The 21321-nt window shown below is 39.9% G+C and overlaps 1 protein-coding gene across 2 annotated transcripts; it reads left to right on the top strand.

Annotated features, from left to right (window-relative positions):
- The first annotated feature begins 248 nt into the window (after positions 1-248).
- On the top strand, positions 249-21062 carry prmt9 (protein arginine methyltransferase 9). Of its 2 annotated transcripts, XM_034187514.1 has the most exons (13): positions 249-354; positions 2566-2777; positions 2912-3060; positions 7789-8025; positions 8874-9041; positions 9238-9340; positions 9656-9768; positions 9870-10062; positions 12704-12887; positions 18657-19353; positions 19428-19581; positions 20057-20179; positions 20545-21062. In XM_034187514.1, exons 2-13 carry the CDS (start codon positions 2580-2582, stop codon positions 20773-20775), a joined length of 2550 nt encoding a protein of 849 aa, XP_034043405.1. In that variant the 5' UTR covers positions 249-354; positions 2566-2579; the 3' UTR covers positions 20776-21062. The 2 variants fall into 2 exon arrangements, with proteins under 2 accessions (XP_034043405.1, XP_034043406.1); XM_034187515.1 differs by lacking the exon at positions 20057-20179.
- Positions 21063-21321: the final 259 nt, after the last annotated feature.

Consider the following 21321-nt stretch of genomic DNA (forward strand, 5'->3'; position numbering starts at 1 on the left):
TACAGCAAAAATATTGCTTCATTATGACTGTGTCAATTCTTCGAAAAATCCCTCCTTTTTCGTGATAATTAACAAATTTAAAAGTAATCAGATCCCATCTCTAAAGACAAATCTGAAACACCCACATTGCTGTAAAAACATTTACAAAATAAAATAACAATTCACAGTAGTTTCTCAATTTGATCAATAGAAATTGGGCTGATTTCGTCAGGGAATCGGAACTCTAAGACACGATGGAACGTTTCTTTCCGGGTGATTTACGAAACGGACTTGTTTTCTCGTTAGCTTTGTTTTATAGAATAAAAATGAGAACCTAAAAAAAATTTAAACGTAATTTACGTTGACCTTCCGCAGGTAAGAGACAACACAGATGTAGTTGTTGTTATGCATATATCCGCTTTATTTAATCCGTAACGATCGGGAAAGTTTGGGTTTTTACATGTGAGCTGGTCTGCGTCAAAGAAAAGAGCGAATGAAATGATAATCCACTAATCATTTAAAATTATTACGGTTTATATATATATATATATATATATATATATATATATACCTGCCTGCCTTTCGTCATTTTCAGTACTGATTGAAAAAAAAAATGCTTTTAATGTAATTTAATTAAAATCAATTAAATTAATTAAAATGAGACATTACTTGTATGATTTTAGGTACATCTGTTGTGAGTTGGTTTTGAATGGTTGTGGAAAATAGCACCAAATCATTTTGCGTTTCTATTTTTAATTGAATTAATTTAATGGCATTTAATTAGTAATAAAAATGATCGATAATTACAGCCCCAATATAATGATGACAATGATAATAATACATTTTATTTATATTATGGTTTAATAAAATACGAATGGCTTCACAGTGAATTCATTAAATACACCATAAATACAAAATTAAGACAAAAAATGTAATCTAATGTAATCTGTTCTAACACTTTATTATTTTTTGACATTTATTTATAGCATTGATCTAATTTCATTTTTACACTTTCGACATTTTTACAGTTCTACTGCTTCCAGATCACCTCACATGGATGAGAGCTTTATTTTATTCAGTCAGATTTCCTCCTGCTTTGTTGTTAAAAAAAAAATCACTGAGTCTGATTCTGTCTCTCACTGAGTCTGATTGTATCTCCACCATATGGAGCAATGTTGTGGATTGGCAGGTTCCTTAACCAATCAGATTTAGACTTTGCTGTGTTGGGTGTGTTCTTTGACGCTCCAGCTGTGTCTCAGTTCAGGGGCTGCATCCTTCAGGAGGCTACATTCCTAGACCATGTATGTCATAGTGCTGCGGCAAGGTTGTTGCATTTCGAAGGCTCCTTGCAATGCAGCTGACAAATGCAGCCTTCTTTCCTCGGAAAATGAAGGGTACAACAGGTGTCCTTCATGGAACAAACAATTCGAACAGTCATTGCATGATATTTTTTGCATGGTATGAATAATGTCTGTGGTCTGGCTGCATTAGTGTCCATATAGCATATCTACACACATTGTCCTCCAGCTTGACTAGGATCTGTTTATTTGTGAATGTGGTATTTGTGTTTATGACACTTTTTCCTTGATTGGTGATCATGAGCAAATGTAGCTGTTGGGAGTTTCCTCTTGTTTCTCTGTGTTAACCTTTATGCTTCAGCCTACCCCCCCCCCATCATATACACATTGCCCTGTCTCCTAAAGGAGCCACATTGCTATTAATTGGTAATGACCATGGTTTGGAATATGTGATGTCCATTTATGATACTGTGTTAAAGTTTGGGAGGAGAACTGTGATGGGTTAGGTACAGTGCATCCAGAAAGTATGCTGAGTCAAAGGATGCCCTGATTGCAGCACTTGAGAAGTTGAGTGAATTAGAGAGTCTGGGTTCGCAACGGTCATGGATCAAGACTAAGATCCATGACAGTGACTTACTAGACTTGGCCATCAGAAGTGTATAAGTATGCATTGAAAGTGTCGAACATGGAAATAGATTCAGTTATCTTGGCAGTGACAGTCATTGCTCTTGGTCCTCTGCCTTAGAGTTTAATACACACCTGTCGAAATCATAATGTCACTTTGGTGATACTAGTGTCATTTCAGGAGAACAAAGGTCCATGTCTTTGGGGTCTTAGTTCTTTCCTGTCTTACTGTATGGATGTGAGACTTCAATCACAATCAGTGTCCTAACATGATGATTGGATGGCTTTTGTACTAGGTGTCTTGGGAGGATCCTTTGACGCCACTGGAATGACTTTTGTCAAATCAACTTTACTTTGCGAGTTTCAGGTGAGGAGTGTCACTTGGATCGTGAGGGAATGTCAGCTACCGATACATTTGGGAAATGTGGTGGGTTTTTCTGGGTGTGATCCGGCACTCAGGTGCATCGGTGTTGAAGACCTCAGTAACTGATAAAGGTCAACGGGATGGTGATACTTCACCTGGTTGTGGAAGATGGATGGTTACTTACTTTGAAGAGTTAGGGATGGACCAGTTGTCTGCCTGGGTGGTTATTTCTCAGGCTGGTTCTGTGGTGTGGTGGATCTGTTTTCAGATCTGTTTTGTTTTATTGTCTTCTTGTTATAGGTCCTTTTGCCAGGATGCCTCATGCCAGTGCGAAGTCAAAGCATGGCAGGAGGGCCCGAAGGCGACATAGGGAGGACCCCGCCAGGAACGAGCTGCTCTCCTGTTCTTTAGAAAGTGCCCAGCAGTGCCTGTTTAACCATGACTACGGGACTGCGTTTGTGCACTACCTCCTCGTCCTCAACCTGGCGCCCGAGTTTAAGAACTTTGCAAAGGTGACGTTTGCTTAAAGTAAATCTTTGTGAATGTTTGCTTTGCTTTTCTAGTCATAACAACATTTGCATTTCTGCAGAAAACAGAACCATGTTGTAGAATTGTAGAGCCAAGTTTTGTGATCTTCTCCTTGCAGGAGTCGTTCAGATTCACGCTGTTTAAATGGACGGAAGAGCTGGAGTCTGTGGGACGCATTCAGGAGCTCTTTGACTGTTATGAACAAGCGTTGGAGCTTTTCCCTTCGGATGAGGTTATCCTGAACAGTATGGGTGAACACCTGTTCAGGTATTCTCTTAACCCTCCCATTCCATCCATAGTGATGGCAAAAACCAAAACAAGACAGACTGGAAAACAAATAAACAGTTGCTTTACAAAATTACTTGCTCCTTCCAAATGCCTGGAAAAGTAAATGAACCAATTCCTTCAAAGAATGAAACATTGTTTTGAAATGCTTGAAACTAAATTAACTAAATGAAGCAATTAATTCATAAATTAATTTCAATAATATGAAACTCTTTTCAGGAAGCATAATAAAACAAATGCTTTGGGGGAAAACACTATTCTAAATCCCTGAAACACTAAATTAAGTAATTGCTTCAATCAAGAATTTGTTGTTTTTAAATGCTCAGCACCCAATGAACGAATTGCTTCACAAAACAATCCGCTTTTCAGCAAAAGCTGTTAGTGAAACCGTTAGTTCTGAAACTTGGTTTCAAATTATACAAAACAATGAAAATATTGACCATTTTGAAATGCTGAAAACACTAATTGAATCATTTGCTTTTCAAATTCATCAAACACTGAAAGAAACAGTTGCTTCAGAAAATTATTTAGTTTTCAAAATGCACCAGACATTAAATGAAACATGCCTTGGATGAAGAAACACTCTTCTAAATAGGATGAAACACTCAATGAAACAGTTGTTTCAGAAATTAATTAATTGTTTTGAAACACCTGAAGTAATGTAATGACAACATGTATTAGACAGTTGGTGCCCCCCCCAATAAAACAAAACACCCACATATGAGAAATCATATTTTATGGAAGATTGCTGTGATGTTTTCACTCCAGCAGATAATTGCACTGATTAGTACAACTATAATTAATTAATAATATTATGAATAATAACAACAAACACAAATACTTTTTAAATACAGTATTAACAAATTGCATTCATTAAAAGAATGAAACCCTATTAAAAGCTGACTGTAGTACTTCCTCAGATCAAATGAGTATTAAGTAAATATAAATACACTTTGGTCCTTAAATATTTGGCCATTGTTTCTGTCCTTCACTAAAGCAGTGACATTTGAGGTAAAAGTAAATACAGATTATGAGCTTGAGGTATCCATTTACAGTTATAACATGAGCCTGTTTAGGTTTCAGACAAAAGTATTTTTATTGTTTTATGACAGCTATTATAAACTAACTACATAAATTAAAATCTGACTTATTCATGCAAAAATGTTCTTTAACCTCAGTGAACAAATCTCTCTTGCTTGAAGGAAAACAGAAAACCACAAACATATATTTTTAATTTAAATTAGATCATCTTGTACATACTTGTGTGAAAACAAAGATCATGATATTTAAAAAAAAATGATAAAGGAGCCTTTGACTTTGATTTGATTTGATGTGGAAAAACAATGACTACGTTTACATGCAGCCAATAATCCTTTCATAACCGGAATATTAGCAATAACCTGGTTGCGCACGGCCATGTAAACACCCGCAAAAACCCGAATATGCTCATATTCTGGTTTTTAAAAACCTGAATATGACCCCTGGTATCAGGTCATATAAACTTGCATCGGGATGTCCCCATAGAAAGGAACATTATTTTGTGTTCTGCGCATGTCCTATCCGCAAGGAATCTTGGTCTTTTGAGTACGGCAACTACTTGTATACATCGCGTGCAACCCACCGGACACCACAGAAGCAGAGGTAAACAAGCATGGGGAAATCCAGACGTGGCAGCACCACACTTTTGGAGCGAGGAGGAAACTGAGTACTTCATTAGTATCGTGAAAGACATGAATATAATGTCTTATTGATGGTAGAAAGTACCGAGATAGTGACATTTACAAGAAGGTGGCCGAAAAGTTACGCGAAGCAGGATTTGCACGAACGCCAGACCAAATCAAGCACCGGTGGAAGACGTGCGTCGCTGTTTAGATGGGGATATTCCAAATGATACCAATGACCATGTATACAGGAGTAACTCTGTCTGCTTAAGCATGTAAACGGGTTATTCCTAATGATTCAGAAACCGGAATATTGACCTTATCCCGAATATTAACGGCATGTAAACGTAGCCACTGAAAGCACATGAACACCCAAAGACGATTGTCTGATTTTTATAAATGGAACAGGCTCAGAATTACAGTACAATTTATATGTATATGTGGTCTCCCATTCTTCAGAGTAATCACAGACTGTGAAACTGCTAAATCAGAAAAACTGGAAGAATAGGTTACCATTTACCACTGACCCCCTAAGTCATGGTTGCTCAGTTTGCAAGAACTACATCATCCAGACAGATTTACCGTATACTACCATACTGTGTATTTCTTAATTGTTGATGTGAATGAAGTCCAAGACAAATTCATTGACTTGGAAATGTTCATTTATGTCCATCCGCTCACTTGTCAAGAGAAAACTGGCTGTAAAATCGATCATATGGGTTAAAAATAATCCTTGTGTTAATTTGTGCAATCACTCTGAAAAAGGAATGGCTCTGTATAAAAACAGTTGTAATTCCTAAATGGTTCACATGGTACTTTTTTTAAACTCCTTGAATTAAAGTTAAAAGTCTCAAAATTACAAACACATGTTGATTTTTATTTACAGTACCAGTGTTGGGCACAGTTCCGCCAGATAACTTTTTTGTGCTGGGATTATCTTTTCAGCTAACTTTGGAAACCACTAGCAGACCAGTTAGATTTGGCTAAATTTAGCTCCACTAACTTCAAGTCCACTGACATTTTTTAAACAAAGTTTAACAGACAAAAATGTTTGTAAACTCTAAAATACGTTTGTTTCTGTTGGAAAGTATATTTCACTTACAGTGATGTTACAGGGGACATTTTATTTTGATAGTTTCCAATTTCAAAGAATGGTATTTATCGCTAACATTTACTTTTGTGCACCAGTTATTATTTGTTTGTGTGTTTGTATGTATATAAAGTCATCCTCTCCACTTAATGGGAGTCCTTTCCTGCCGTTGTGGTTAGCTGTGCGTTATGCACAGCTAACAGTTAGTCTCTCCCAGCATCATGGGCATGAGCCATGTTTGCTATGCTAACACAGCAGTCCTGTATTTCTTGTTTTTCTACATAGATGTGATCATTTTTAGCTCTTCCATTTTGTTGGCCAGTGGTTTTGCATTTCATAAAGAAAACTCTTGCAATAAAGTTTTGTGGGAGTCTTTCTGTTGCATTAGCCACCATTAGCATTAGTAGCCTCGTCTTTGCTTCTTTTCTCTACATATTCAACATCATTTTCCGGGCGGACAGCGGTTCTGGTTTTGACAGAATATTGTTGACCTTTTTTAAACGTAAATTATTAAAGTGATGTTTGATTGTGCATTTTGGCTGTATGATATGCTAACAGATCTATACAGTTGGGCACTTGCACATCTTCCACATAACTAAATTCATGTAATAAATGTTAATAGTTATTGATGACTTCAGCTCAGTTTCTCAGCAGTTTATCGGCATAGCGTTATCACAGTTAACTTGTCAGTTATCAGATTAGTGGTTATTAAAGGTAACTTTTCGGTTAGCTGTGCCCATCATTGGCTAGGATTATAATGTCACAGTGGCAAAACTGAAAATTACACAACATGCATGACTGCCAGGTAGATTTTGGGTTTGGCTGGGTCCTTTGTTTTAGTCAGCAAAACCAGCTGCTGGTGACTTGATATCATACAATTAATTAGGGTTGCCAACTCTCTGAAAAATAAATAAGGGACACCTCACCGCCAGGGCCGACCGGCCGACTGACCATTGCCTTCCCAGCGTCTGTGTGAAACGATTTTTAACCATTTGACTGTTGACTTGACCCTGAATTTAGGTAGATGCATACATGCATTTGTTCTGATATGAACACGTGGAAAACAAATTATTATTTAGCAATTTATTTTTAGTGCAAAATAAATTTTCACTCACAATTTCAATATGAGCATTCTGTCTTCTTTAAAAATAAATCTCTGTAGTGCTGTTGCTTAACTTAAAATTGTATAAATTAACAAAAAAAAAACAATAGAAAATTTGCATCATCCAAAACAATGTAACAGTGCAAAACACTGTAACAGTGCACATTTACACATTTAGTGTAATAAAAAGTGCAAAAAATACAGTCTGAAAAGTAAACAATACTGTTATCACGCACCTTTTCCACCCAGCCATTTTCCTTTTCTCATTCTCCCCTGTATTTTTGCATTCTTTTTTGTTAGTTTTTTTTTTAGGAGGAGGAGTAACGACGTTACAGACATTGCTGTCCGTAGACATATCTGCAGTGCCAGTGTCGGTGTCTGTATCGATATCAGCCATGCTGCTTTGTTATTGTCGTCCAGCGACCGTCGTCCGCTCATGACGTCGGTATCTTCTTGCGAGCAGATGTCCCTCGACCAATGAGATAAGAGTGATTCTGTATTGTCAACTCGTGTATGTCAGCTCATTGGTGAAAAGCAGGAGAGAGGCTGGGATCAAATTTACCATAAGTTTCCATATAAAGCGCCAGTCAATTCCATTGACATTTTACAGAGTTTTTGATTCTCACAGAAATACGGGACAAACTGCGTCCCGTTTCAGGTCAATACGGAACGCACACTTTTATTTCCAAATAAGGGACGATTCCGTTTTTCAAGGGACGGTTGGCAACCCTACAATTAATTGTCCATCCTTGTTATAGGTACATCGTAAGTCACAACTCTCATTACTGCAGGGAAAAATATATATTTTTACTGAGCAGAGACATTTTTAGATTTTAATTCTGTTTTGCTTTACTTAGAATGGGATTTCGAGATGAAGCTGCGTGTCATTTCCACAAAGCCCTGAAGGTGAGACCGGAGTACCCTGAAGCCAGGGAGAACTTCTATCGTGTGGCCAACTGGCTGGTGGAGCGCTGGCATTTCTTAATGCTCAACGATCACGGGAGGAACCGGAAGTACCAGCAGGCCATTCAAAAAGCAGTCCAGAGCGGCTGCAGCACTGTACTTGATATAGGTACTGGCACTGGAATCCTTGGGTGAGAGTCTTTTCACACAAATTTGAGCACTTTTATTTTTTTTTAAATGAATGATATTGTTGCAGAGGTGCATTGACCAGAAGAGGCGGCATCTGCAGTTTTGCAGCATTGAATGCATTTTGCACTTGTGTTTTAGTCAAACAAGGAACCACAAAGTGAGATTTTATTGTTTTTGTGGAAATATGGACCATTAAGGGAGGGGAAAAAAAGGGATCTGACAGAACCAAGTCTGTTCTTGGCTTCGACACCAGAAGGCATGCATCACAGTGTCAATAACAACAACAACAACAAAAAACAACCTAAAACTAATTTGACATGTCCATACATTTCTGTTTCAGGAAAAGTCAAATGTAAGATTTTTTTTCCCCTTTTTCTGTTTAATTGAATAAACCAATGACCACTTTGTAAACCTTGTTCTCAAAATTTAAATTTTGAAAATTAATTTCTTGGCAACTGCTACTGATCACTCAGTAATAAAATTATTATTAAAAATCTTATTAAGTCAAAACTGAATTGCAGAAGACCATCAAAAACAAGTGTGTGTGTGTTAGCAGATTTCTAATTTATTTATTTATTCTTAATAAAGTGCGCATAAAACCTTTGGACAGTGCTCTTGATGAATGCATCAATTCAAACATACTTTTGTCACAATAAAAAAGGAAACCAAAGAAGTAAAAGTCATGAGGCACAGGTTTAACTCATTTAACTGACTGTCAGTTATATCTGACCTGTGTGATTTGTGCAGGCGTGTGCAGTTGCTTTTATGCAGTGATCTGTTTTACAGACTGTCGACCTCATTCTTCATCACACATTCAGTTTTTTTAATGCATTTTAATCTTTTTGTTTAGCATGTGTGCTAAGAAGGCCGGAGCCGCTGAAGTTTATGCCTGTGAGCTGTCGAAGACGATGTATGACCTGGCCTGTGAGGTGGTGACCGCAAATGGAATGGACGGCAGCATCAAGATTCTTCATAAAAAGTCTATGGAGATGGAAGTGCCCAAAGACATCCCGCACAGGTGCACTTTACATAGGGCTAGGCAGGCGGAATCGCCGTCCCCAAAGAAGTGAAAACGTAAAGGAAAAAAAAAAATCCTAACTGTTCTGGAACCTCACCACTAGGTGACACTAAATCCTACACACTGTAGCTTCAGTGACGTTTAACCTGGTGTTTTAGATCCAGGTAGTATTTTTCATGTTTTTGTCTCTTGTCAGGGTGTCTTTGGTGGTGACTGAGACAGTCGATGCAGGTTTATTTGGAGAAGGCATCATAGAGAGTCTGATTCACGCCTGGCAACACCTACTACTACCTCCACAGGTGAGGTGGATTATCAAACGCCAACACAGTCTAGGACAGACAGTTTTGTCCTCAGCCATCTTGGTGTTTAGGAGTTGAAGGAGAAGCCCTACACCTCCCCACCAAATGACAACTTGCATGCTTTATTTCTTTCCGTTGGCTAAAATAAGGTCTGATACTCTTTGGATGTGTCATGCACGTTACAAAAACTATTTCAGAAACATGTGAAATGCTGTGACACTAGAGTAAATTATTCTCATTAATTGAGACCGGTGGTGCTCTTGAGGAGTCTGGATTTGTGAGGTTATTAAATGTAGGTATTTTCTTGTCCTGCAGAGAGGTGACGATGAATTTCAAGCACCACCTTCTGTGACCGGACGGGTCATCCCAGCTGGAGCCACCATGTTTGGAATGGCCATTGAGTGCGCAGAGATCCGTAGGCATCACAGGTACCATTGGCCTGAAAGCCTCTCTGTGTCACAGTCTGCTCTTTAACGGTTATTGTTGTAGTAGTAGTAGTTGTAGACTTGTTTCTATATGTTACTTATAGACTTTGCGTGTCGGAGGTGGGTGGGTTGTCCTTGGCCGCAGCAGGACAGCTCTGCAGTCCAGTGAGCTGCAGCGCTGAACCCGATGATGCCACTGAGCCATATACTACAGAAAGACTCATCAGAGTGCCAGGGGGGTATAAACCTCTCACCAATCCATTCAGGGCCCTCAATATAGATTTCAACAATATGCAGGTGAGCAAAAAGGGTTTGGCAGTAACATAGGTGATCTGATTGACAGGGTGAGGTAGATACTTCAAAGTTTACTCAAAAACAATGGGTCTTTATTTTATGTATTTGTTTATTTGTCAAATTTTTTTGGTGCACACACACACTTAACAAAATGATCTCTCATAAAACAAAACAAAGGAAAACACAAACTCATAAACAATTTCCCAGTTTTGTGCAGCCGAAAGGGTGTAGGCTGAAGCAAAAACTTATAAACGCCCACCCCTTTCACCAGTTGCTTTATAGATACTGGAACAGACAGACCTGGGAGTTTTAGGGTCCTGTGCAGTATCTTAGATGTTCCAAGGACTACACTGTTATGGATAGAGACCTAAAATGTATCTGGAATCTGCTGGAGCCATTGTCTTGAGTTTCCTTTTTTTTTGGGGGGGGGGGGGGGTCTGCTATGGTAGACCCCATGTCTACATCGCGCTTAGGACCTGTTCTTGTGTTGTCATGATCAGAGCTTTTGTGTTGTCCCTCAGCCCAACCTTTGCTCCTCTGCTAGCCATTGGTGGGATATCTATCTATCTATCTATCTATCTATACTCAACAAAAATATAAACGCAACACTTTTGGTTTTGCTCCCATTTTGTATGAGATGGACTCAAAGATCTAAAACTTTTCCACATACACAATATCACCATTTCCCTCAAATATTGTTCACAAACCAGTCTAAATCTGTGATAGTGAGCACTTCTCCTTTGCTGAGATAATCCATCCCACCTCACAGGTGTGCCATACCAAGATGCTGATTAGACACCATGATTAGTGCACAGGTGTGCCTTAGACTGCCCACAATAAAAGGCCACTCTGAAAGGTGCAGTTTTATCACACAGCACAATGCCACAGATGTCGCAAGATTTGAGGGAGCGTGCAATTGGCATGCTGACAGCAGGAATGTCAACCAGAGCTGTTGCTCGTGTATTGAATGTTCATGTCTCTACCATAAGCCGTCTCCAAAGGCGTTTCAGAGAATTTGGCAGTACATCCAACCAGCCTCACAACCGCAGACCACGTGTAACCACACCAGCCCATGACCTCCACATCCACAATGTTCACCTCCAAGATCGTCTGAGACCAGCCACTCGGACAGCTGCTGAAACAATCGGTTTGCATAACCAAAGAATTTCTGCACAAACTGTCAGAAACTGTCTCGGAAGCTCATCTGCATGCTCGTCGTCCTCATCGGGGTCTCGACCTGACTCCAGTTCGTCATCGTAACCGACTTGAGTGGGCAAATGCTCACATTCGCTGGCGTTTGGCACGTTGGAGAGGTGTTCTCTTCACGGATGATGCAAAGGAGATGTGTTGCACTGCATGAGGCAAATGGTGGTCACACCAGATACTGACTGGTATCCCCCCCCCATGAAACAAAACTGCACCTTTCAGAGTGGCCTTTTATTGTGGACAGTCTAAGGCACACCTGTGCACTAATCATGGTGTCTAATCAGCATCTTAGTATGGCACACCTGTGAGGTGGGATGGACTATCTCAGCAAAGGAGAAGTGCTCACTATCACAGATTTAGACTGGTTTGTGAACAATATTTGAGGGAAATGGTGATATTGTGTATGTGGAAAAAGTTTTAGATCTTTGAGTTCATCTCATACAAAATGGGAGCAAAACCAAAAGTGTTGTGTTTATATTTTTGTTGAGTCTGTCTATCTATCTATCTATCTATCTATCTATCTATCTATCTATCTATCTATCTATCTATCTATCTATCTATCTATATCTATCTATATCTATCTATATCTATCTATATCTATCTATCTATCTATCTATCTATCTATCTATCTATCTATCTATCTATCTAGATAGATAGATAGATAGATAGATAGATAAACCCCAGTTCCAGTGAAGTTGGGACGTTGTGTAAAATGTAAATAAAAACAGAACACAATGATTTGCAAATCCTCTTCAACCTATATTCAATTGAATACACCACAAGGACAAGATATTTCATGTTCAAACTGATAAACTTTATTGTTTTTGTGCAAATATTTGGTAATTTTGAAATGGATGCCTGTAACACATTTCATACTGGGACAGTGGTATGTTTACCACTGTGTTACATCACCTTTCCTTCTAACTACACTCAATAAGCGTTTGGGAACTGAGGACGTCTGACGAAGGGCAGGTTGCCCGAAGCGGAATGTCTTGTCAAATAAAACCTTTTTGTATCGGAGCGCTGTGGCTGTGTGGATCATTTGGTTTCTATTTTTGGTACAATTTTTCTTGGTCCAGCATGCCTTTTTATGTGTTTTGGATGTGCGTGTCTTCGTTGCATTACTTGCTGTTGGTGCTAGCATATGTGGCAATGCTAACCGCAGATGAGACTAACTGCAGATGATTCTTGCCATTGCCATGAACAGTTAACATCAACCTTTTTGCTTGTGTGGTGGGGGTCAGGGAGAATTGGGGGACACCTGAGTCTGTTTTTTCACATGTCGGCTGTTATGATGTAACCCAGGTTTTCCCACAGAATATCGGTATTAATTTTAAATGGAATTTCATAGTAATAAAACTCGATTTGTGATTTTATTTGACATCTAGCTAAGAATTTCACTAACCCTCTTTTACTGTTTTGCACTAATAACCTGTAGGAACTGGAAGGGTTGAGCTCCAGGAAGGTTCACCGAATCCACCTACCTGTCACTGAGCAGGGGGAACTGGATGCTTTGGCGGTGTGGTTCCAGCTCCACCTGGATAAAGACAACTGTTTGTCTACTGGACCTGAGGAGGACACTTGCTGGGAACAAGCCATCTACCCTGTGCACAGTATCAAGGGTAGGATACTTTTGAACATGTTGAGAGACTGTAAGATGCTCGTGAGCAATTTGTTGCTGTATATTGCCTTGTTAAAAACTGCCTTGAGGCCACCCCGAAGCCTTTTTTTTTTATACCAGATGTGCTGCGTGTGTTGGTGTAGCTATTTCAATGATTTGAACAGGAAAAAATCATGTGACTGCCAAGAGGTTACAATCAGCCAATTTTCTGGTCTTTTTCAAATGGTGCAAACAAAGCTCACAAAAAGCTGTTGCTGTTTTATATTGTTGTTGTTGCCAGAATGAATGGTTGTACAACTGAGTTAGGTCTGCTGTTTTTGACCCTGCTCTTGTGAAGTGCCTTGAAATGACTTGTGTTGTGTTTTGGCGTTATACAAATAAATTGAATTGATATTAGACCTCTGTGACCCACAGTATCTACAGTATAAAGATAATCTATAAAAGGAAAAGCTGTTGGTTCAGATGATCTGTATTATTTATCCTGATGTTTTTATGTTTGCATGTTATAATATGTTCAGCTCAGCATCTAATTTCAGAGGGAAGCTGTCAGCTGCCTGCCAGCAGGATCAGCTACATGCGCCAGTAAAAACAAACAAACAAGCCAATTCACTCCCTCTAAAATAATTTAAAAAACAAAGCAAAATGTTGCTTCATAGAAGACAGACTGTGGGGGAAAGCCATTTTCAAACACAAATGTTCTGGAAAGATTATGCTGGCTGTACTAGCGTCACAACTAAAATGCAGCAGAAATATTGCTGTTGTAAATACATGTATATGCATGTGCTATGGCAGTTCAGCAACACGTCTTGCACACACAACACATCTGGTGTGAGACAGGCATGGGGATCCTGCATGGTGAAGATGTGTGGGCAGAGTAACACAACACATTGCACACAGTGCATTCATTTATACTCCAGCACCATGCTCTAGCATGCATCATGTAGGTCTGCCTAAGTAAACGCTTATTTGAGAAAGTTATTCCAGTGGTACCCAACATTCTCTGGCAAGACATAGTAGCAAAGACTGGTTAGCATCCAGGTCTCACAGGTCTCTTCTTTATGACAGGCAGCAACAAGACTCTAAAGACTTGGACCTTCGTTCTACCGCAAAGGTATCGGCCTCATCAAACACCCCTGTTCAGAAACCTCATGACTTCATAAGCTCTTCACAGACATTCTCAATCTCATAGGCCGAGCTCCAACAGAAATGGGTGTCACTGCTGAGATAACTGAATCTCTTAACAACTTCTACACTTTGACCACATACAACTACACTTTGGTGGATTGAGTCACTGAAAGCTTAAATTTTAGTCTTGTCCCACAACAATGCACAATGAGAGACATGTCACCTCTTACCTCAGATTCTCAAGTGGTCCAATCGTGCATCCACTGGTTTCCCCCAGTGTTTACAGCATCGTCTGCTAATTCATCACCACCCAGTCCAGGCAAGAATTGTACAGAGTTGGAGCTCGAACACATCCTTGACAAATCCCAGAATTCCAATGGAAGAAGACAGTCTCTAACTCCAATCTACACAGCACTCACAGACCCTGTGTATAGCCAAACCAGGCCGTCCAGCAACATGGTTGGAATCCTGAGGCTTCACCAATAGCCCAATCAGCTGAGTTAAATGCATTTCATGAATCAACGGAACTGCAAAGGCTTGTTATACGTAGGATGTAGCTGATGGTTGACTTCTTGGATGTGAAGCCAGACCACTGTAGCTGCTCATTAGCAAGCAGCTGGCACTGAATCCTGTTGTCTGTTTAAGGATCACATTAGACATCTAACATGATGTCGTGGGCCAAATACTCAAGGTGATTACTGCTAAATATGATAACGTAGCCCATGATTTCATTTTTTTTTTTTTTTTTTTTAACTCAGGGTGCCTACAATTTGACTCAGAATGATTCTTTTCACACTTTGTCTAAATACCACGTGTGTAACAATGATTAATATCACTGAAAAGTTACACAAATACAGTAGTGTTCAGAATAATAGTAGTGCTATGTGACTAAAAAGATTAATCCTGGTTTTGAGTATATTTCTTATTGTTACATGGGAAACAAGGTACCAGTAGATTCTCACAAATCCAACAAGACCGAGCATTCATGATATGCACATTCTTAAGGCTATGAAATTGAGCTATTATTAAAAAAAAAAATACAAAAGGGGGTGTTCACAATAATAGTAGTGTGGCATTCAGTCAGTGAGTTCGTCAATTTTGTGGAACAAACAGGTGTGAATCAGGTGTCCCCTATTTAAGGATGAAGCCAGCACCTGTTGAACACGCTTTTCTCTTTGAAAGCCTGAGGAAAATGGGACGTTCAAGACATTGTTCAGAAGAACAGCGTAGTTTGATTAAAAAGTTGATTGGAGAGCAGAAAACTTATACGCAGGTGCAAAAAAATTATAGGCTGTTCATCTACAATGATCTCCAGTGCTTTAAAATGGACAAAAAAACCAGAGACGGAAAACAACCATCAAAATGGATAGAAGAATAACCAGAATGGCAAAGGCTCACCCATTGATCAGCTCCAGGATGATCAAAGACAGTCTGGAGTTACCTGTAAGTGCTGTGACAGTTAGAAGACGCATGTGTGAAGCTAATTTATGTGCAAGAATCCCCCGCAAAGTCCCTCTGTTAAATAAAAGACATGTGCAGAAGAGGTTACAATTTGCCAAAGAACACATCAACTGGCCTAAAGAGAAATGGAGGAATATTTTGTGGACTGATGAGAGTAAAATTGTTCTTTTTGGGTCCAAGGGCCGCAGACAGTTTGTGAGACGATCCCCAAACTCTGAATTCAAGCCACAGTTCACAGTGAAGACAGTGAAGCATGGTGGTGCAAGCATCATGATATGGGCATGTTTCTCCTACTATGGTGTTGGGCCTATATATCACATACCAGGTATCATGGATCAGTGTGGATATGTCAAAATACTTGAAGAGGTCATGTTGCCTTGTGCTGAAGAGGAAATGCCCTTGAAACGGGTGTTTCAACAAGACAATGACCCCAAGCACACTAGTAAACGAGCAAAATCTTGGTTCCAAACCAACAAAATTAATGCCTCGCAGATGTGAAGAAATCATGAAAAACTGTGGTTATACAACTAAATACGAGTTTAGTGATTCACAGGATTGCTAAAAAAGCAGTTTGAACATAATAGTTTTGAGTTTGTAGCGTCAACAGCAGATGCTACTATTATTGTGAACACCCCCTTTTCTATTTTTTTTTTTTTACTAATAGCCCAATTTCATACCCTTAAGAGTGTGCATATCATGAATGCTTGGTCTTGTTGGATTTGTGAGAATCTACTGAATCTACTGGTACTTTGTTTCCCATGTAACAATAAGAAATATACTCAAAACCAGGATTAATCTTTTTAGTCACATAGCACTACTATTATTCTGAACACTACTGTATACTCAGCAGAATGTTGTGATTTGAAGTGCTCACTGCAAAAGATTAAATCAGTCAGCACATAAATTGGGTATTTCAGGGATATCTGAAGGCTCTGTGCATAAATATCATTTCCCCTGTTCTGCTGTCAGGCCCCACTGTGAACGTAATACTTGCAGACAGGCGTTGACGTGTTCCAGTTGGTATCACAGAACATCATCTTTGAGACAGGCCTTACCAGCTCTTCATAGCACGGCTAATTAACAAGGGCACCATCAAGGGAGCCTCCACCTTTCCTGGTGATCACAAACATCCGTTTCGTGTCTGCTGTGGCGTGCACGCCGTGATCACTTCTGACACTCTTTAGCATTCATGAAATTTGTATAGGCAATAAATATGCATTTGCCCCAAATTCCCCCGATGACTGACACGAAGACGTGAGCAGATGTTAATCCTGTGGGAATCCTTCAGGCCCGTTTCTCCCGTCTTTTCCTTCCTCATTTATATTTTGTCTGTACCACTTACTGTTGAAGTATGCATGCACGTTCATCTATCCTGTTTAGTCAGCTTTCGGCACTTCCTGTTTTCAGCAGGTGACTTTGGTAGTTTTGTAGTCCAAAGCCCAAAAGACACCACTGGGTCAGGGTTGATGCCGAGTCCTGATTATTTGAAATAGTGAAGAAATAGTGGTCAGACGTTTTGTGTAAAAAAAAAAAAAAAATTAATTAACAGTCGTACCAGGTACATTTCGAGAGCATGTACAGGTTGATCTGTAAGTAAGTGGACAGTGGCACAAGTTTTGTAATTTTGCATCTGACACACACATAATGGAGTGCAAATGGAATGGTCCAGATGTGCTCATAGTGTATACTTTTAACTTTAATTCAAAGAGTTAAAAAAATACCATAACTCGCCATGATTGGGACACCAGTTGAGAGCTGGCATGATCAATTGAATAATCAATTATTAAATTCATTGCCAGTTATTTTGATAGTTGATTTTGCATTTTTCAGGATTTGTTTTTAGAGTCCATTTTCTTTGGTTTCAGCTTTGTGAATATTTTCTGGTTTGTTTGAAATGTGAGGGAGGACCTTATCTTGGGCTTTAGAAAACACTGTCATTTTTCATCATTTTCACCATTTAAGTTAATCAAATCAAGAAGCATGTGCTGGTACCACACATCACTGCATCCAGGACACCATGGAACCACCTTGGGACCTGGATATTGACTACTCAAGCGGACAACCAGTTCATCCCCACATCTCTCAAATAATCATCTTTCTGCCACAGCCAGCTGAAACATGGGCATCTACTTGGCCTTCCCCAGCCAATGGAGACCTCAACAGTGAGGTACAGAGAAACGTGCCTCCTGGCTGAAATGTCAAGGCTGATGCTCCTTCACATTGCAAGTGATGCTCCTCATCTTAGTCTCCTGATGTAACCACCCATTCGAGAGTCACTCATGAGTACCCAAGGATCTTCTGAGGAGACCTAGTATAAAAGCTACCCAGTCATCACCTTAGTTCATTGGATAAGTCCACATCTAATAAACATAAAACAAGACAGGTAGCACCAGGACCCTAAAGACTTGGACAACTTGGACTTCAACAAAGATACTGGCATCACCAAACATTTCTGTCAAGCAACCTCATAGATTAATCAATTGTGAAAATACTCATTAGTTGCAGCCCTACACCAGTCCTGCACAGGTTGCTTCCCCAGCCAAGGCCAGTGCCCATTTACATTTGGGTGGGCTGAGACAATACAAATGGAGTGTTTTGTCCAAGGACACAGACTGGTACTGTGACTGGGTGACTCGCCCAACTCCTATCCCACTGAAATACCTGCTCTGCATATATACCAGTCAAAATTATTATACCTTCTGCACATAAATATTTGGGGGCGTATACAGGAATCACCTGTTCCATCCAGCTATTTGTGAGTAATTTCAACTCCTCATAAACTGTTTTTGGTGAATTTCAATGAAACTTCAGTGGTAGCACACCCTATAAAGATATGTAAGAAAGAAATAATTCTAATCCAGTGTCTTCAAGCGAAGACAATTGTGCTTTATTTTAAAAACATATATACATGTATTTGTTAATTGCATTTATCAACAGACCTGTTGGCTTCTTCATTACAGAGGTCAACCAGCTTCAAGTATTTCGTCACAGATTTACTATGACCAATATAGAAGCACAGGGCAAATTTGCTCGCAAATCTGTAGTTGATACTGTTTCAGATTTGTTGTTTTTTGTTTTTTCCTTGTTACTTTTTTAAGAGAATGTGTACCACCACATGGTTTCATTCACTTTGTTCTAGTATATGCAGGTTATGTAAATCAGCTCCCTTGTTGTTTCTTCACAGGTTTTTCCCTGAAACGTGGAGACGAGCTGATTGTTGACATCTCCTGTCATGATGCCTACTTGAGGCTCTATACTGTTGCTGTAGTGAGAGATGGACATGAAATCTATTTGGACAAACATCTGGAGTATCGCCGTACAGAAAGCTCCATTTGTAACTCAAACCCGGAAGCCGAACTCTGCAGTGCTTTAGCATGTCTCCAAACAGACCGGAATCGAGGCACAGACTTCTGTTTGCTAGAGTGTTCAGAAATGGCACTCTTGAACAATAAAGATTACCACCAGAGTTTCCGGAATGCACTCTCCAGACTCATCTCCCAGCTGAAAGTCGCTCGCCAAAACCAAGAGCGGGGGTCTGGTGTCCAATCTGACGGACTCTCCACTGACTGCCATGATCTGTTCTATGTACTAGATGTGTCTGAGGGCTTCTCGCTACTCTCACTCATTGCTGCGAGCCAAGGTGATGTAAAAGCCTTTAGCTCTGTGGAAAAGACCAAGCAGCAGGAGGTTCTAAAGAGAATGGCTTTATCCAGTAATATCCCCAAGCAGAACCTTGAGTTCTGGCTCAATAATGTGGATGGCGAGCAAGCGATGCTCCAGAGGCCTTCCAAGGAAAAGCTGTGGAGTGCTATCATCCTGGACTGTATAGAAACCTGTGGCTTGATCAGACAGAAACTGATGGAGAAAGCCTCCCTGGCCAGGTAGGTAGAAGTTGCCAATTTAGATGCTGGGTGCTGCAGGAACAATTTTAATAAACATCTGTGATGTGTACTAGGTGTCTGCTGGAGGAAGGAGGGCGCATTTTCCCAGAGCGGATCGTAATATATGGAGTACTGGTGGAGTCAGACACGCTGCTGATGGAAAGTGCCGTCCAGGGTCTGGAACCGACGCTGGGGTTCAATATTGCTCCCTTCATTAACCAGTTTACTGTAAGTGTCCCCACAGTCACTGTTTGACTTAAGATATACAACCAGTATGGTACTCTATGGTAAATCTGGAGTAGGCAGTTCTCAAGAACTGAGAGGCCATGCAAGGAGACAAGTGAGAGAAGCCACCAAAACACCAGTAAGAACTCTGAAGGAGTTATAGGCTTCAGTGGTTCTGAATAGATTAAAAAAAAACATTGTGAAACTCTCCAGTTACACAGCTTCGTGGAGGAGTGGAACAGAATAAAATGTTGCTACAACTGTTCCAATCTTGACCTCGAGTGCATCATGCACTTTCTGGCAAACTATCGCTGAAATTTCAAATCTACTGGCTTTTCTTTGAGATCTGTTTGAAGCACTTAAGTGTTTGTCCGGATCTTTCCCCGTACCACACGTGTGCATAAACCGCCCGTCAGGTGTTGATGTTCTGGGGTCTTTTGTGTGCATTTGCAGACACTGTTTTACTTGTCACATTTAGGTCCCAGTTCACGTGTTTCTGGACTTTTCCACGCTGGACTGCAGACATCTCAGCGAATCTGTCGAGCTCTTTGCGCTTGACCTTACTGACGCAACTGCAAACTACACAAACCGAGAAATCAAGGTAAGCACTAAGGCACCTGTAGTAACTTTAAATACACTCAAACCATGTTTTTCTAAAGCTTAAAATTGTGTAGTGTAGTTATTAACATCCTTGCGTTTGATGTCATCGAATTGATGATGTTTGAGAGCTGGGTTTGGACACCAGCACAAAGAGCACATGCTTCACAGATCTGACGTGCAGTGTGAATTGATTCCAGCTTCTTCCTCGTAAAAGTTGTTTCCACTTGCATTTTTCCAAAAGACACCTTTAATTTTCATCTAACCAAAAAAGGGCATGGCCCGTGTTTCATAGTTGGCATGAACTTTGCCTGTTAATATTTACTGTCCTTTATGTTGCTACTCTGTGCCCTGATCCCTGTTTTTCAGGTCCAGGCTACTTTAGCGGGCAGAATAACTGCAATCCCCTTTTGGTATCAAGTTCACCTGGATCAGGAAATCAGTGTCAGCACCCTCAGCCAGAACTCACACTGGAAGCAGGCAGCTGTGGTGCTGCAGCAGCCCCTGGATGTGCGAGCCAGGGACTGTGTTCGCCTCAGTGTCATGCTCCACAAGAGCACCATCTCCATGTCAGCCTGCATAGATAATACCACGGAGTAACCGCCATTTTATTACAGTGATGCTGTTAGACTTGTTTTGATAAACTCATAGTAAGACATTTCTAACTATATTTATGAAAAATATATAACTATTAACTATAATCAGTTTTGTAAAAAAAAAAACAAAAAACTTGCTGTATTAAGTTTTTGAAAAAAGTGAAAATTTCTTCATAAATACAAGACACAATAACTGTAAGATTTATTAGACATGATTTATTGAAGCTGTCAATGGATGGAATTAAAACATAGATGTCTAAAATGTGCTGATGTAATCCTGTCAGTTTTATAAAAAACAAAACACACACACACAAAAAGGTGCCACATAAGGCAACATGCTCCAGTAGGATGCGACACACATTATGCTGTTAATGTGAGACATATTTGCTATTTTTTTTACCGAAAAGGGCAATACACTGTCATCATTATCTCTGCAACAGTAAGAATAATTTATAACGGATAGCCTGGTCTGACAGCACAGTGGATTAGTGGTTCGCACTGTTGCCTCACAGCAAGAAGTTCATGGGATCGACTTCCACCTGTGGTTTTT

Source organism: Thalassophryne amazonica, chromosome 15 (genome assembly GCF_902500255.1).
Source record: "Thalassophryne amazonica chromosome 15, fThaAma1.1, whole genome shotgun sequence".
Taxonomy (NCBI): Eukaryota; Metazoa; Chordata; class Actinopteri; order Batrachoidiformes; family Batrachoididae; genus Thalassophryne; species Thalassophryne amazonica.